This window comes from Microtus pennsylvanicus, chromosome 6, assembly GCF_037038515.1.
Source record: "Microtus pennsylvanicus isolate mMicPen1 chromosome 6, mMicPen1.hap1, whole genome shotgun sequence".
Taxonomy (NCBI): domain Eukaryota; kingdom Metazoa; phylum Chordata; class Mammalia; order Rodentia; family Cricetidae; genus Microtus; species Microtus pennsylvanicus.
The window spans coordinates 13,819,058-13,836,038 of NC_134584.1; the positions used below are offsets into that span (position 1 = coordinate 13,819,058).

General features: G+C 46.1%; 1 protein-coding gene across 5 annotated transcripts in view; it reads left to right on the plus strand.

Annotated features, from left to right (window-relative positions):
* The window catches only part of Trio (trio Rho guanine nucleotide exchange factor), a 289,908-nt gene that overhangs the window by 236,885 nt on the left and 36,042 nt on the right, over positions 1-16,981 (plus strand). For all 5 annotated transcript variants that reach the window (XM_075975805.1, XM_075975801.1, XM_075975802.1 and 2 more), the window contains exons 35-38: positions 9,436-9,728; positions 10,448-10,618; positions 13,062-13,157; positions 15,345-15,493. In XM_075975805.1, the coding sequence (XP_075831920.1) occupies positions 9,436-9,728; positions 10,448-10,618; positions 13,062-13,157; positions 15,345-15,493 (709 nt within the window). The remainder of the gene's footprint in view (positions 1-9,435; positions 9,729-10,447; positions 10,619-13,061; positions 13,158-15,344; positions 15,494-16,981) is intronic.

Here is a 16,981-nt window from a genome sequence, read left to right on the forward strand (position 1 = left end):
AAGCACCTCAGCCTTCTTTTCATTCTTTGGTTTGTGCTGTTGCTGTTTTAGATCTGATCACCCCCCAAAAGAAGGGAACCATACTCTAAACGTTCCTAACTGATGACTAAAAGAGTCACTTGAACCCAAGGGAGATAGAAAGTAAGGTGATGTAAAGTTAGGGGCGGCCAGTGTGATCTTGAGTGTGCTGTGGGGTGAAGAGTGCTCTGTGCCTCATGTCTGCAGCAAAGCCTTTCCTCCTGGAGTCCACGGGCATCAGCTGTATTCATGTTCGTCCGCGTGCTGTGAGCTTCAGTGGCAACGCCGTTTTGGTTTTGTTAGTGTTACTAAAATGCAGTTTGGAAGGAATTTTTAATGGGTTAGGACTCTTGTTTCTTTGTTTTTGAACTAAACCAAGAACTCCAGACTATGTGCTGGATATTTGCTTTGTGGTTTGGGAGAGAGTGCTCTACTTCCTCTACACAGCTATAACTCTTCTGAACTAATATTCCATCCCTTGAGACTAAAGCCGTAGTTAACCACCCCATGGAGGATGTGGAGAGTGATAATGCTTGGCAGGCTCACTGCAGAACATTCCAGGGCCTCCCCATTGCCCCTTAATGCTATATAAAAATGACCGTATTGGTATGGGCTCTCTGACAACATTTATAAGTTTGCACGGTTCATAGCTGGCTCAATTATGTGTATGCTAATGCAATTCAGACATTCTTGAGGCAGTAAAACACTTCTCTGCTGACATTCTGAATCTGGTTTTGATTTAAAAGAACAATAACAAATTTATGTATGGACTAAGCGTAAGCATAGCCTTATCGCCATTTCAACTAAACCACACAGTTTAACTGTAGAATGTTCTTTTAAACTGTGTTGTGTTGGAAGGTCTTTGTGTGTCCCATGCTTCTCATGAAGACAGGTTTTAGCTTTTAAAAGCATCTACCTTCCACCCAAATTGTAGAGTTGCCCTTTAACAAGGCAAGCCAAGTGACTTCATTGTTTTTAACATGTAAGAAAAAAGACGGCAACCAAAGGTAAAAATGTTCTTGTGGAAATTGCCCCAGATGTAAGCCTTCTGTAGGTAAGATTAGATATTTCCATACCATTACTTTGCTTCAGAGACCATTGTAACCATGAGCTAAGTATCCACGATTCCTAACATTAGGGGCTCTGAAGGCAGGATGGTGTGTGGGCGCCATGTGACTGCTGCGCGCCCCCAAATTAACTATGTTCCTGTAAATGATGAGTTGTGTGTCTGTTCAGGCAACAATAAACACTGCAGTGCCCTGGAAATGACTTCACAAACAGAAATTAAGAATCAAGGCACTGTTTCTTCATGAAATAGAGAGCCTTCTTAGCCCTTTGAACAGTGAGCTAAATACTGAGCAGGCTGGTCCTTGGTTTTCTTGTTTGTTTTTGGTAATTCTTCTTTAAATGGCACAGTTTGACTTTTGGGTACCACAGAAGATCTCAACCTCACAGAATGAATGTGTGTGAATGCACACCACAGAGCATTCAGAAGGGCTCCAGCTTTGAAAGAGAAAAGACCAGGTTACATCCTCGGTCTGCAGGGTGTCACTCTGCCTCGGTGGTGGTGCCTGGATGTGAAGGTGGGGGTCTCCTCCAGCACCTGGAGCCTCAGTGGGAAGTCACTCTTGCCTCCCAGAGCTACCTAGATCCCTTTCTACCCATTGTTCCCGGGAACAGTGTCCCACACCTCAGTGTGGACATCACCAGTCTGCATGCTGGCTAGAGATCATCCAGGAAGGCTACTGCAAAGACACTGCGCATCCTCCCAGCCCTACCCAGCCCCCACCACACACCAGTGATCACTCTCATCGCAAAGGAAAGATGGTGCTGGATTGGGGGGTGACAGAAAGCTGTAGTTTGTGGGATTCATACATGTCTTTCTAGTCTTGGTTTTTTTGTTGCCGTTGTTTTTGTTTGTAAGAAAGTGTGTGTGTTTGTGTTTGCATGCATCACTGCTATCTTGCAACAATCTGCTTTTGACCTTTAATCTTAAGATCCTACCCTACCATTCATCAAATAGTTCCTCAGGGACTTTTTCTCCTCAGACAATTTAGATGTTTGTCTGCAGAGAAATTCTGCTGTTCATCTCTCACCAAAGTAAATGGGCCCTGACACACATAAAAAGCACTGAAGACAGCCTGATAATTCTAGATGCCAAAAACAAGGACTAGAAAATTCCTCCAAGTCAGTGTTTGTCCAGAGTAGGAGAAGGATTGCATTTAGAAGTGAGTTCTAACCTCAGGGTGGATCAACAGAAGAAGGGGAAGCCATCTTTATAATGTGGCTCTTTTTCACGGCTTATTTTCACAAGTTTGATTGTTACGCAGCATCTACATGTTTTATCGGCGAGCAGTAGACTCAAGGATGACTGGCTCTCCTGGGCCACTGCCTCTTGAGAGACCTATGTGAGGAAGGTATCACCTCTGCTTTCCGCCTCTCCTAAGGGGAGGGTACACAAGGAGTCTAGAAAGTGCCGGGGAGGAGCTAGTTGTTCCTTAATGTTCATCTTGTCCTGCTGTCACCAAGGTTGTGAGACTCCCTATGCCTGGAAGCAGACAGCCATTCACCTGCTGCAGATCCTCATGCTTGGAGAGTCCTGCCCCTCCATCTTTTGACCCGATTTCTGACATAGAGGCTAGCTCAGCCTGTCCTTCATGATGACTGCATTGCCTCAGCTCCGATGTATTCGTAAATGTCCATTTCGGCAATGAATGAGATCCTGTCCGTCTGACTAACCAACTAACAGGTTGTGCCATTTGTTCTTCGTGTCTTTTTATCTGAGACTTTAGTGATGACGTTTAAAAGGACCTTTGAAATGAAATGGCTTCCGGACTAGAAATGCTGGCATCCAACCTCCCTCTTACTGGATAAATCTAAGAGCCGTGTTTCCTGATGTTCATATAATATTCAAGTACGTCAGGAAGAAAACTGAGGACCAGTTCTACTGAGAGTTCTCCAGGGGTCACCCTGCTTGGGTTGGGTATTAAGGGGACCACACACTGGACGAACTAGTGACACTGAGACTAGAGCACAAGCCAGGTGCAGACGTGCTCCCCAGCTTACATGTTCCCATGCCCGTGTGCATACATGCTCCAGTGCCTATGCTTGGCTCTGGCTCTCAGCCTTCCTAAAGAAAAGGCCAGAGAAGCTTCTTAGGGGTTGATGCCCATGACTGTTGTGTGTGTCGGGATTCATGGGTCGTGAGAGCTGGGGAGGGGGGCACTGCTGTTAGCGCTCCCCGGTGAGTGTGTGGGAGGGTACTGCTGAGGAGCTGCATCTGTTGGCCGTTTATGTGCATTTTCTCAGGCTGGGAGACATGTGTTCCTCATTACGACGTGATCCGTGGCAATGCCGTGCTGGGGCCTCCAGTGCAATCTGGATTTTTATTTATTTTTTTTAAAGGCAAGGAAATTTATCTTTTTTCCCTCGTGTCTTCTGTGCTCACTTCTTATTTAACACAGACACAAAGTTCACATTTCTTGCACCAAAGGACCCTCTTGGCACCACACTCTAAAATGTGTGTAAAGTGAACTTTGTGTTCTTATACCACATTTTCATCCATCCCCTTCTCCAGGCTCAGTGCTTCTCCCTGGCTTCTGCCTTTGCAAAAATTACTTCCTCTGTTGTCATGGCATCAACGTGACGGTCACAGCCTAGTGGTGTGTGGGAAAGGCATGGGATTCTGGCATACACTGTCCAGTCATTGCTACCACGCCGATGGGTCCTCAGTGCCAGGGTACAAATTAGAGCTCAGTGGGACCAAGGACAGAAGGGACCTGAGCCTGTGTCAGCACAAGGAAACTGGATTGGAAGGAGAAGCCAGGGAAGAAAAGGTTTCCGATACTCAAAAGTAGAAGGCACATTCTAACTCGGAAGATGGCCATGAAAACACGCCTGCTCTTAGCCACCAGTACTGTCCCGTGTCACTAAGCGGTCGGTGTCTCTTCCTTAGTCCCTCAGCTGATTCCCCAGGTGTATTGCCCATCATTATCTCCAGTAATGTGGACCGTCAGACCATTGTAATCATCGTGTTAGACAAGACAAGGTCCCTGAACGAGCATCTGAAGGAATAACTTACAGACTGGCTGACTTTTTGTGTCGTCTTGAGAGAGTCTCTAGGGCACTGTGGTGACTCACTCTCTCTCTCTCTCTCTCTCTCTCTCTCTCTCTCTCTCTCTCTCTCTCTCTCTCTGTAAATAAGAAAAAGAATGATATCTTGATTCTAGAAACAGACTTTAAGTCCCATCTAAAGAACCTAGAGATGCTGTGGATTGTTTTAGCCAGTTCAGTCACAGTCGAGCTAGCAGTCTTTTTTCTTTGCTTCTCAAATAGTCTGCACTTCTGGCCCAGTGTGCTCACTGCCAGCTCCCTGGTCTGACTTTCTGCACAAAAGCGCTTCTGCATCAGCTCTGGATAAGTCTGGTTCAGTGTTAAAACCTGCCCAGCTGGCCTCCAGCTATAGAAGCACAGCCTTCAGGGTTGTCTTTCTTACATAGTAACGATGCCTCTGCTTGTCAACATGTCTACATGAGCTGGAAATCAGTCCTTTGCTGTAGACATTTCTCTTGGAGTTACGCTTATCCTAAGACATCATGGCATAGTTCATGTGTCGCATGTTCTTCAACACACCCGCAGTGGACACGAAGACAGAGTCATGATCATTAGCCAGGAACTATAGGTTTAGCTCAGTGAAACACTTTCTGCCTAGGAGCGAGACTTGGGTACTTCCCCTGTGTGCTCCCTCTCTCCCTCCCCCTTCCTTCTACCTCTCTTCCTACTCCCCCTCCCTCTCCCTCTCTCATTTGGGGATACTGCAAGAGAATTTGAAATGTGAGACAGAGATTTACTGGAAGGTCTCCCATGTTGAGTATGTGCTTCTTGTGGTGGCCGTGCCTCCTCACCCGTGAGTCGGCTGTCAGCTATTGTCCCGTGTGTGCTACATTGATGTGCTGTGCGGTGAGGGAAGCCTGAACAGCATTTGCCTGTGCAGTCCCAGCTGCTCTTCCCACTGCAAGCCTTGAAGTAGATCATCTGACTCCATTTCCCCTGTATCCCTCCACGCTGTTTGCAGCTTCTTTTTTTCTATGCAAAAGCGTGAATATTGCCTAATATCTATTAGGTCGTATTTACAATAGCCTTCTTTACAACTGCCTCACCTAACAGAAGGAAAATCATTGCCATTTTACACCTCAGGAAGTTTTACACCTAAAGCAGAAGGCAGCCATGGATTTAAAGATACTTACACCATGCAGGTGACAGGCAGGCTTGCAACTCCAACCTCATCACCTGCCTGCAGCTGTCTGTAAGCATCCTCCTCAGCAAATGCTTGCAGGACCCCCCTGCATGTGCCAGTCAGGCCCCAGCCCCCAGGTCACATATGTCCCCTCCACCCCACTTGTATGCTATTGAGACTGTGAAACGAAAAACAAAATTGTAGATTTGGGTGAGGCGTTTTCAAGCTCAGAGTGTGCAGTATTTAACTCTAAAGTTTGCTAGAGACCCTCAGCAAGCCAAGCGTTGCTCCAGCACACTGATAGTCTCGGCGACTTTCTCCCATTATGAAAGTCAGAAGAAAGCTGGAAAAAGCAAACAAAGAAACCCTTAATCTTCCTTAGTCTGCAGCTAGCAGGATATGACCCCTTTCTTCTTACATTTTTAAGTGCTTTTATTAATCACAGATGTCCAGATCCACAGACTGAGAGTGGGAAGATTTCCCCTCCCCTTGGCTCTGGCCCCATATGATGAAATCTTCCCTCTTCTTTGACTTTTTCCTCTATCTCCATTTTCAAAGGAATCTGTGATAGCCATTGTGTGAACTCAGCCTCAGCCAAGACACCACGTACCTGAGGATTCCTCTTCAAACCGGCCCCAGCAGATAGGGTGACTTTCCTATGTGCACACCTGCATGGGGTATTAAGCCCGCTAGAATCTCTTTATCCTGAGGTTTATCCTTTTTAATAAGGGACAGATTTCTTCTAAAATAGAAGTAGAATGAGGTCATTGTCTAGTTTGTTTCAGCCATTCTTTTTTAGTATTGCCTAGACACTGCTATGCTTGCCATTAGCTCACATTGCCCATGAATTCTGGGTATTGTTGGGACACTCGCTGTTTGTATAAATACAATGTCCTCGTTTCTGTGCCACCAGGAATCCCAGATGCCACAGCTTACTGCAGTTAATAAAGCCGTTTCATTTCACTCCTGGTGTTTCTTCAAGTGCCAGTGCTGCCCTATGGGGTGTGGAAACCTGCATCACCCCTGAGAGAACCTAGCCCAGATGCAGGCTTTCTCTGACACCCATCTTAGGTCCTCCTTCTATGTCCAAAGTAAGTGGATTCTTTTCAGTTAAAAGAGGAAGGTCAACTCCAAACCAGGCATTGCTAAAGGCTTTCCTGCAGTCGTTCTGTGGTGAGGAGCAGAGTTGGGAGCAAAGGCGAGGAACTGGAAATGCAAAGCAGGTGTGTCTGCCAGAGCTGCAGGGCCAGCTTGGTCCCCAACCGTCTCTGCCCTGTGCAGTTTCCCCTGCTCAGTGCTGCTCACACACACCAAGCCTGGGCTCTGTACTGAGGAAAAGCCAGTGAGTGACACAGATCACAAGAGAGAGGTGTCTGCTTGATTTGTTTTCCATATAAGTGAAAATTCACAAGTGTGTATGTGCTTCACAGAAGGTAGAGACCACCCATAGTTATCACAGAACTGACCACAGTTGGCCAGAACATCTCTGTCCACGTTGGCAGTCCTGCATTATCAGTGTCCTTGGGATGGGCAAACAGAAATAAGGATAGCCTGTATCCAGTTCATTGGCTCACCTAGTCATTATTATTCTACACATACTTAGCCGCATGATGTACCAAGCGGCCTGTTGGCAGTTAAGCTCCTTCCCATACAGTGTCTCCCTTGTCTCCTGAGGATTCTCTCTGGTAGACCTAGCCATCCACATAGATCCTGCACAGGCAGGCTATCAGGATACCTGGAAGGGGGTGGGACAAGAGCCTCACCATTGCTGCTGTGTTGTTTCTGGGCAGCAGGCACTTAGGGTTCAGGTTTTGTCACCTGCTAGTAGTCCCTTGGCTGCGGTGGCCACCAGGGCCTCCTGAGGAAGACAAATGTGCTACCAGTCAGGCGGGTCCTTCCGAAGGGACTGCACTGTAAGCTCTGTGCCGGGTGTGCCCACCAGAGAAGGTGTATCAGGGCTTGTGCTGTCATTCAAAGTGTGTGCCAGTGTAGTGGGTCTGCTTACCATCTGATTTATGCACTGCGTCACGTCCTAGCACAGAGCAGTTATGCAGGCTCTGATGATCTCCAGATCGAGGCAGAGAATTTGGGTACTTTAAATCACATACACACATTGTGTTCTTGCAAAGGATCAAAAGCGTGAGGAGTTTGACTTTATGCTTATGAACTGGCAGTGAGTCCCACGCTGCTACACAGAGAAGCCTTGCATCGAAATGAATGAATGAATAATAAATCGATCACGTGCACAGGTATGCGTGCACATACTGCATGTCACATGCACAAGCTACTGCTTAGCTGGCATTGATTAGTTCTGAACCAGTTTGCCTTTGGGAAGAAAAGTGCAAATTTTGTTTGTGTTTTGAGGCAGGATTACTTTGTGTAGCAGTCCTGATTGTCCTGGAACTCACTTTGTAGAGCAGGCTGGCCTCGAACTCACTAAGATTCACCTGCCTCTGCCTTCCAAGTGCTGGGATTAAAGGTGTAGATTTTTAAACATGAATGATGCAGTGTCATATGCTCTACCAGCCTGTGTCTTGAGCAGAGAATTAGATGAGCATCAGCTGTCTCAATAGTGTAGCCCTCACGGGAGTTGTTGACACTTCGTGAGCACCAGGCTACACGCTAGCTTAGTATCTACAGCATGCAGTGAAAGGTCTCTGGTCCGTAAGGCAAAGAGCCTGTACAGGTGTGTGTGGAAGAGAGTGCTTTCAGGGATTAATTGTGATACATGTTTTAAGACTTCAACGGGTCTAAGAAAATAAACACATGGCCAGTGGTCATCTTCATTATTGCATCTCCCGAAAGAAATCAGTTCTGCGTCGTTTTGGCAGAGCCCTAACGTCAGGTGCTTGGAAAGTGGCCACTCAGTTCCTGATTGCTGGCTTTCAAGTTCACAGAAACATTTCACCTAACTCTGGATTGGTTTAAAAAGACTTTCCTCTTGGAAGTCCATCAGTGCTGACTTAACTATGTTTAAGTGAGAAACTTGGTCTAGACACACTTTCTGTGGAGCATTTTGGTTAACTGAAAAGGCTTTCTTTTCCCCTTTGGTTTAAAAAATTGTTGTCTTTGTTTGATTGCTAGTATTTACTCGAGCATATGCGGTAGCATTGCTAAGTTGCCAACAAAGAAACTGTATTAGCTATGAGCAAGTAGCTATTCATCTCCTAGGCTCCCCATAGCCATGCTCTATGCTTCATCGAGTTGGTCCTGGATGGTCCTTTACAGATGGGTGGGTGCTAGTGTCCCAGAGTCATCTCTTTGCTTGGGCGGGTGGGTCAGATGGATAGAAGGAAAACAGAGTGTGTCAAACTAAATATATTTCTTTGACTAATTAGTTTATGATAAGTGATATAACTACCACTTTAAATTTTTTTCTCTAAGTTCTTATTTCCTGATTTTATTAATCAAGCAAATGGTTAGAAATAGTTTTAAATTATGTCTTCTGGTATCCTATAGTTTAAACCGTTATTGACTTTAATTTATGTGTACGGGTGTTTTGCCTGCATGTATGTCCGTGCCCCATGGCTGTGCCTGTATTTGTGGAGCCAGAGAAGGGTGTTAAAGCCCTTAGGACTGGAGTTGGTTGTGAGCTTCCGTGTGAATGCTGAGAACCAAACTCAGGTCCTCTAGAAGCAGCTGGTTCTCTCAAGCACTGTGCCTTCTCTCCAGCCTCAGTTAAGACATTTTAAATCTAAGCATCTGAGTTGTGGTAGCACATAGTTTTGTGATCCTGGCTCTTGGGAGGTAGAGAGGGAGAATCAGGAATGCAAGGTCATCCTCGGCTCATCTAGCAGGCTTGAAGCTAGCCTGCTCTACAGAGACTCCATCTCAGAGACAAACGCGTCAACATGATTGGATCTGTGAATTCGCCACACTGGTCTTTAGGATTGGTGATGTGTCAGGTACTTTTGGAAAGGAGCAGTGTGTCTTGAGAAACGCCATCTGTAGCAGAGATCCAGCCTGACAGCCATCCTGGAAGAGAACCATGTCAGCCCTCTCCCTCCTCTTGGTTTCAGCATCTGGATGAAGACGGCAGTCTAGGTTCCCAGCAGCTCACCTGAGAGTCTGTTAAGCTGGGGACCAAGCACAGTGACTAAGTGGCATAGACTTGGCCCCAGGGCCAGGGAACTTTTGTCCTGTTCAGTAAAGGGCCTTCTTTTTTGTTCTCGTCCCATCAGACTCACTCTCTGTCTCCAGTAATGATGCCAGTCCGCCGGCCTCTGTGGCTTCTCTTCAGCCCCACATGATTGGAGCGCAGAGCTCACCAGGTCCCAAGCGTCCGGGCAACACCCTGCGCAAGTGGCTCACAAGCCCTGTGCGGAGGCTCAGCAGTGGCAAGGCTGATGGGCATGCCAAGAAGTTGGCCCACAAGCACAAGAAGAGCAGGGAGGTCCGGAAGAGTGCGGATGCTGGCTCCCAGAAGGACTCCGACGACAGCGCTGCCACCCCACAGGATGAGACCATCGAAGAGGTAGGTCTGTGGGATTGATTTACGGCTGCTGTCACTGATGTCATTGGAGCCCAGAGGCTACAGCCCTTCTGATGCTTTGCTTCAAGTTAAGAGTAGTCGCTGTCTGGGAAGTAATGGATCTGGTTTATTGGAAGCCCCAATACTGCATGGTGTCATTTAGGTTTCTGGTTTGCAAACTGTTAAGTGCACGGACAGGCTAAAAGACAGTTAGAAATGCCCATTGACAGCTTTTACCCACCTTGCTGTCACTCTCCACCTCATTCCTGTGTCACCAAGGTGGAGAGAGGACGGCAAGGATTTTTTTGCTTCCCCTTTTATCCCAGGAGGCTCTGAGTTATGCTTCAAGAAATCATCTTTCATGTCCCCAAGATGACCTCAGTACTGACAGGGCCAGTGGGAATTTTAACTTGGGCTCAAGTTCTGCACCAGCTCAAAGAAAGAAAAAGGCAATGACAATGTCACGTTTGTTTTATTTCATTGTGTCATGGGTTTGTTTATTTGTTTATTTTCTTTTTTCCTCTGAATCCATGGTCTCTCACTAAAGCTAAAACTCAAAACTAAAACTTTTTATGTAAGTCAGACCAGAGGAAATGAATATGTGTTTGAGTCTGGCCCTGCTATGCTCTTCTGAGTAACTCGGAGGGCCCAGAGTATAACATGTAAACAGTGCTTGGTTTTCATGGCCCAGCTTGAAGGAACAACTGTTGGTTTGATTGCAGAGAGGACGGAACGAGGGCCTGAGCAGTGGCACGCTGTCCAAATCCTCCTCCTCGGGCATGCAGAGCTGCGGAGAAGAAGAAGGAGAGGAGGGTGCCGATGCCGTGCCGCTGCCCCCACCCATGGCCATCCAGCAGCACAGCCTCCTTCAGCCGGACTCACAGGATGACAAGGTAAAGGACAGCACGCTCACCCAGGCCAGAGGCCAAGCCCTGCCCTGGCTTCCATGCCAGGAGGGGCAGGGATGTGGGAGTAGGCACTGGAAGCCTGGCGTCTTCCCAGCAGCCAGCTTGTTCTTATCTCAGAAGTATGAATAATAAGTCCGTTTAGAACAAACACTAAGCCAGCACATGCTGCTCTCATACCACGTGATCATGTAAATGAGTTCAGTGTATTTCACGGATGCTTCAGCAATTGCTGCTGTTAAAGTAATTTTTAACATATTGCTTGGAGTCCCCGAGAGAGGAGGAGTCTCCTGTAGCCTGTCTTTCCGCACACAGTAGGCCGTCATGTTTCCTCCATAATAGTTCTTGCACGTGGCTTTCTAGTTAAAATAGGGTTGTATTGTTCCCCGGTTACTTTCCCCACATGGGACCAGAACCCCAGCAAGTGCATTGTTACCAAGTATTAGGAGGCACCTGAGCCTTGAGGCTCCTCCTGGATTGTATGACGCCTTCAAGCCATATCGGTCTCCATTTCCCTTCAGTTGTTACATCATTTTAGCTTATTTTATCCACTGCAGTAGTAAAAATCTCAAAAATGCACTATCCAAAAGGGAAACCTAATACATGAAGCTTGCACACTCTCTTCATCCTGGCTCCACCGTGACCCTCCCCATTTGTTAGGCACTAAAAATAGAGCTAGGAAGTCGCTGCTGGGTTTTTATTGTTGTTCTTTTGTTTTGTTTGGCAATACTTAAGTCTTCCAAATGCAATAGATGTGCTTTCAACACTTTTTTCTTCACATTTTTTCCTGTTCCTTTCCTGACTCTCTTGATGTGTCAGTCACTTGCTGGATTTGTCAGCCTTGGTTTGACAACCAAGGATGGACGACAGGCAGTGATTGGCGGCAGCAAGGCCACCACACTCAGTGCTGAGTTTTAACTCACAGCACATGCAACCCACGACCCATGCAGCCGAGCCCCGCCAGGATGCTCTGGTTCTGAGTACACTGGTTGTGAGCTGGAGAGCCAAGCTCCAGTTTGTCCCCTGTGTGCAGGCCAATCTGGGAGAGACAGCATAGGTTCTCAAGCCTTTTATGTAGCGACTGGCCAGGGAATAAGCTACGTGGGTGTTGGGACAACTCGTGAACTGTTTTGTAACAGTCTAAATGAATAGGTTTTCCAAAGCAAAACAAATAAAATTTTTAAAATCTGGTGGTTATCCAAGCAATGGGGAGCAGGCTTTGCTGGCTTATTTTCCTCCTTTAAAAGACTGAATTGCTAGAGTCTTGTTTACTGGAATCATCTATTGCTTACAATGAAGCCTGGTTGGGTATTATCAGTAGCAAAGTCTTCTTTTGCAGAAATCTAGTAATGCTCCCAGACAGTGTATTATCTTGAACTAATTTTCCGTTTTGTTCTGTTTTCTCTTTTTGTAAACTTTCATTGCAGCATTATGTTGATTTGTGTTCTGTGTCTGTTTTGGCTCAGTTTCCTTACCTTTCCATTTGATTTTTTTTTCTTTGTTTTGTTCATCTCATACTCCAAATTTCATTCGAGCAAACCGGTGTTTGTTTTGTAAAGTACATACTTTGGTCCGCATATGTAAAAGCCCATTGTAAAACTGTATCTGTCCGCTGTGAGAAATGCATCTCTGGGACAGCCAGCCGCGTGTCGCATGCATCTCCGCTGGCCTTAATATGAAGCAAGGTTCATATTACCTATGCCCCTCAGACCCCAGCTACTCTCCAGCAGAAGTAATCTGCAAACAGTGTTTGCTAATTACTGAATCTCAGCTCAGTAGCCCGTCCCTCAGATTCCCTTACTGTCACCCCGTGCCGCCCTCGATCTAGCCATAAGTGGCATCTGGTAGCTTGTGAGGCTTCCGCTCTTCTGTCCTCTGCAGTAATCATTGGGGAAATGGATGGCACAGGAAATGGTGAGCTTGTCCCCCTCCCCCGTCTGGTCACTGCACCCTTTCATGATCCCATAAACACAGTCAAGCCATTGTTAGCCTCCCCGTTCTGTTTCTTGATTATTTGGGGAGTCAACCATTAAACCTTAAGCCTCCCTCCCTCCCTTCCTCTGACCAGGTTCTATTTCTCCCCTTCATAGCCTAGAGCCTGAGGCAGCACTCACAGAGTTACAGTTAGGATGCCCCCGTGCCCAGTCACCATTCTGAAAAACATTACAATGTTACATGACTGTGGATTAAAAACAGACATTGTCTGCTTCCCACATGTATCCTAGACAGGTTTTATTTAATGTTTCATGTCAGAATATTGTAAATATAAAAGGATGACTCTAAATAAATGCAAACAAAGACAAACTTGTGGTCTTTTTGTCTGGACTTACTTTAAAAAAAAAAAACTGGAGTTTGCAAGGGAATTTACTCTCTGTCCCGTTACTAACGTGAAACCTCTCCTCCCTATTCTTTGTTTTGACTTCTCCCATAGGCCTCTTCGCGGTTACTAGTCCGCCCCACCAGCTCTGAGACTCCCAGTGCAGCTGAGCTTGTCAGTGCGATAGAAGAACTCGTGAAGAGCAAAATGGTGAGTAAGGTCTCCCCACCGGGTGTTAGGTTTGCAAGTCCCTGCTGCTTGTGCACGGAGGTTCGCCTCTGCTGGGGGCTGCTCGGGTATAACTGCGGCTACACACTTGTCTCACTATGACCAGGACTGGATCTAGGGGTCTGCTCTAGCGTCCTAAGGTTCATCGGTGGCTGTGAAGGACTCCCAGAACTCAGAAAAACTGTGGCTCTTAACAGTTGCAGTTTATTGCATGAGAGGACCAGGTTCAAATCGGCCAAGAAAAAGGTCACAGGGCAGGGTCCAGGAGAGTCCAGGTCCTAGCACTTGCGTATCTTCATATGAACAAATCACACTTATGGAGCACAGCACAGAGAGCATTGATTGACAGCTACAGTGGTTTATCTGAGCCTCTATATCCAGACTTCTAGGGGATGCTCAATTATGTTTACTGGTCAACTAACTGCTTGGCTGACCTTAGAGCATCTACTGGGATGCTCTGTGAAGTACCCCACCCCACATACACACAGAGCACACGTGCAAGTGCACGCTCACACACAAAATTGCATTTAAAGAAGGACTTGTCAAAGACCTTCCTGTAAACCATGAGGAGTAAAAGAGGATCTCATAAGTGATGCATCAAGCATCCCTGAGGTCATCCCTGCAGCTTGGAGCTTCCCCCCCCCCTCTCTCTCTCCTACCCCCCCTCACTCCCTCCCTCTCCCCCCCACTCTCTCTCCCTCCCTCTCCCTCTCTCCCTCTCTCTCTCTCTCTCTCTCACACACACACACACACACACACGTGCATTTCTGTAAGGGACCAGTGGGCACCACAGCCAGGGTGATCATCCCAACTGTCACAAAAGCATATGACTATGTCTCCATCAATGCACCCTTCTTGGTGCCATCTCAGGAAGATCACTGCTGAGGACAGGCTGCCAGAAGAACCCCCAGACTCAGTTGTTCCAGCTTGGGCAGCTGGTGCAGTTATAAGGGCCTTGTCCCTGTGGGCACAGATGAAGTCTGGGGCGACTCCTTTGCTCGCTCCTATCTTCCTCTTTTCTCCTTTTTCTCATTGTTCAAATGAACAGAGTTCCGTCTAATGAGCCCCAACTGTCTAAACAGCAGAGGGTGAATGTCCTCCTCACCCCCAGTCTTGGCTCCCTGTCGTCACCCACCTGATCCATGCACATGACGCAAGCCCTGAGACTCTGGAAGAACATGTACTTCTAGTAAAGGTCAACTGCTATTTATTTATCAGAGTGCAATTTTTGGAGCAGGCTCCATTTGTTAGCTAACGTGGTGTCCTGATATTTCATAAAGAGCCCTAGCTAGTGTGATTTTTACAGCTCGGTGGGCTTCCTTTATCAAGGTTGCGCGTGTGTGCCTGTGTCATCCAAGCTCTATGATGACGGAGTCTGTTCCCTCTTATGGAAGAAAGCAGGACATGCATTAGCAATGTCGCTTTACTAATGGCAAGCTAAGGCAGTGATGCTAAGTGTTCCTGCACTTTGGTTATGTTTGTCGAACCCATCTTTTTTCCAGCTAAACCATTCTGTGGATCTAGCTGGAAGCTTTGAAGGGTTTTTTAATTGCTGTAATCCCTAGACAGTAGGTGAAGAAAGAGAATTGGCAAGCACCAATTAGAAGGTCACCAGTGGGTGACCAGTGTCACATCAATCAACAGTATTCAGCTCAAAGATCTTTTGAATATCTTCAAACTCTGCATGAGGTTCTAGTGGTAAAAGCACATGACCAGTTTCCTGCAGCAACGGAAAGGAATGTTACACACCACACACATACACACACACTCATTGATTAATATTCCAATTTTTATATTTACCCAGATCCTCTGACTCAATATTAGTTGTTGTTGGTGATGGTGGTTTTGCTGTTTTAAAGATTTATGTTTTAATTTTACATATATGAGCGGTCTTTTGCCTTCATGTATGTATGTGCACCACATGCATATAATACTTGCAGAGGCTGAAAGAGTTGTCTAGAACTGTTGTATGGGTTCTGGGCCTATAGACCGGGTCCCCTGCAAGAGCAACAGACGCTCTCACCTACCACACATCTCTCCGGCTTCTTCAATGTTTCTTAGTAGCGCAGTTTGATCTGTTGTGAGAGATTTTGTAATTTCCCAGTCACATCCTTTGTATCTTATGACTTAGATTTTCTTACCCCAACATCAACCCTAAATTTCTTCTAGGCGCTGGAGGATCGTCCCAGCTCGCTGCTTGTTGACCAGGGAGACAGTAGCAGCCCCTCCTTCAATCCCTCAGACAATTCCCTCCTCTCGTCCTCCTCACCCATCGATGAAATGGAAGAAAGAAAATCCAGCTCTCTAAAGAGAAGGCAGTAAGCAACGCTGCATCCTCCCCACCCCCAATTCCCCCCACCCCAACTGCAGCACCCCAAAGTCAAGAGTAGAATATACCTCTGAGTTAGACAAAGGAAATCCAAGGCCTCCTGCCAAGACAGTGTGCATGTTCAAGTGTGTGTGTATTTGTGGGTGGGATGTGTGTAGTGTAAGGATTTGGTAATCCATAGCTATAGTTTCTATTGTTCTCCATATCTGTTGTACTTTATTAATAACTCCCCACCCAAAATTCGTGGCCTCTTATCCTTAATTATTATTATTACATATACACGCACATAAATATGTAAATACAGCCTGCTGATTTCAGCGAATGTTGCTTATGTGTATATGATTGCGGAGTTGACCACTTGGTATTGGTTAACCAACTGAAGGGGCTGCATTCCCCAGGACAGCTAATCTTCCCTTTCTCGGCTCTCCTTAGTTTCCTGTGGTTCTTTGACTAGGACTGGGGCCCTGTGCTTCTCCCCCTTCTATCATAGCGGGATCACTGCTGTCCCATGTAACGGTGTAAACGAGCAGACAGATTATAAATATATATATATCTATAGCTTTAATGTAGAAATAGACTTACAGAACCACCGTTCCCGCGGAGACCAGGAAAGCAGAAGCAGCGGCTGGGAGCACGCTCGCCAAATTTATAGGCAGACATTAGCCTGAGGTGAACACGCCCCCCAAGGGGTGGGACTTATCCCTACATCTCCCCTTTTTGTCTAAATAAGACAGAACCAAACCAAATACAACTATATACAATAACAACAAATAATAAATATAACAATATTGAGAACAAAATATTTGCTAAACATTCTATCTCAAGGAGTCCAAATAATGTAGAGAGTAACTACAATTATATAATCTTCAACTCCGTCAAAGATCTGAGAAGGGAATAAACACTACTCAACAAACGAGATATATCCAAAATGTGCAACAATTGACAGAGACAACTGACTACCTGGGCAATCACCCAAAGTCTCGTTTGCAATGTTGAGTCAACCAATTTTGGCTAAGGCCTAACATAACTGACATACCATTATTAAAGGCAAGGAACTTTTCAAAACTATCTTACCCTGTCTTGGCAGGATATGACAGTCCTGTTTTATCCATTGATGCACGCTCTGTATCTGTGTCAGTGGTTGAGGTATGGGCATTTCTTTGCCCAAAGGCCAGTTTTGCCAAATAGAAAGGCTCCAGGTGGAGTGTCTTTGGTGCTCAACATTCTCTCGGGAATAGAGCGGTGTTGCCAGGAGCAATTGTGTCTCACTATCACGAAACTCTGAGTTAGATTAAAGGCCATTTTCTACAGCTCTTTGAAGAGGTCGAAGATTATCTATCTATACTGAGTATAATCTCTATATATCTAGAGAACCTGATTAGTCTAATTATAAATGACAAACTTAGATGACTATTTATCTATATAATTCTCAATATCTATCTAACTTAAAGACTAAGACAATAAACGACTGTGAAAC